Source organism: Tupaia chinensis, unplaced genomic scaffold (genome assembly GCF_000334495.1).
Source record: "Tupaia chinensis unplaced genomic scaffold, TupChi_1.0 Scaffold140061_1, whole genome shotgun sequence".
Classification (NCBI taxonomy): domain Eukaryota; kingdom Metazoa; phylum Chordata; class Mammalia; order Scandentia; family Tupaiidae; genus Tupaia; species Tupaia belangeri.
Window position 1 is genome coordinate 756,826 of NW_006199940.1, and position 1,178 is coordinate 758,003.

General features: G+C 47.1%; 1 protein-coding gene across 1 annotated transcript in view; it reads left to right on the forward strand.

The window, feature by feature from the left end:
• The first annotated feature begins 861 nt into the window (after positions 1-861).
• Positions 862-1,178, forward strand: part of CUNH8orf33 (chromosome unknown C8orf33 homolog) — a 4,780-nt gene continuing 4,463 nt past the window's right edge. Inside the window, exon 1 of the mRNA XM_006162480.2 lies at positions 862-1,020. Coding sequence (XP_006162542.1) covers positions 862-1,020 — 159 coding nt within the window. The remainder of the gene's footprint in view (positions 1,021-1,178) is intronic.

Consider the following 1,178-nt stretch of genomic DNA (forward strand, 5'->3'; position numbering starts at 1 on the left):
AGCGCGCGTGCCCTATAGCGAAAACCTCACCCCCCCCAAAAAAAAAAACAAGAAAAGAAAAGAAAAAAAAAGGAACGATTTCATTTTAAAGTTCAAAACTAAACAATATTGTTTAGAGAAACATATTTATGTTAGATCAATGTCAGGAAAAGTGAGGGCACTTGCAGAGCAGTTGTTTGCTTTGAAGCAGGGAATGGAATGGGGACTGGTAATGTTTTGCTTCTTAAACTGAGTGATAGGTACATGCATTTTTTTTTAAGGTTTTCACCTTAATACAGGTCGTACATTTACAGTTGATCCTCATTATTTATGGATTCCATATTTGCAATATTCCATATTTACTTGCTAAAATGTATCGGTGACCCCAAAATCAGGACTAAATACACACCTCGCTGTAGTTTCAACTGTGTCAAATGTCTTTGATATTCCTCCCTTCTAAACGCAAAGTAAGCTTAGGAGAAGCACTGAGCCAGAACCACCTAGCTACCTGTTGCCAGGTTCCAGCCCTCAGAAACTCTGAACTTAACACCTCTTCAGCCAGCTGGATCGGGCTGACTTGCCACACTGCAGTAAGCACCTGACAGCCTGCACGGGACCAGGCGCCCAACACCTCGCATCCTACCATCTGGAGAAACAACACCCGGCACATGTCTTCCCCTGAAAGAATCATCAGAGATCTCCGATCATACCTAAAGCAACGCCTGGCGTCCTCCTGGCCCGAGGTCCTGCTCCCCTCAGCCTGTATGGTGAAAAGCCTGGGGCAGACGGGGACAGGCACTACTCTCCGCCCTGGACTCCCCCACGCCCTTTCCTATCTGTCCACCCCGCTGGTCCTTGGTCGCACAGCAGTAACCTGCAAACATGCCTCTGAGTAGGACGCAGTACTCCAGCTCTGCATCTTCCCAGGACCTCCTGAGCTCCCCGGAGCAAGCCTTAAGTTATGCAGGCGTGGACCTCACACCTGCACTCCTGTCCCCCGCCACACACAGCTCTCATCACGTGGCCAAGCCGGCTCAGACCGTCCCAGGAGGTTCTCATTATTGTTCAAAACTAAACAGTATTGTTTAGAAGACTGCAGACCAGAGAATTTATCTCAGAAGCATATTTTTCCTTATTAAAGTCACTGAGGAACATCTGAAAAAAAAAAAAAGGTCAAGTGTGTTTTGGTGGGTTCCCTG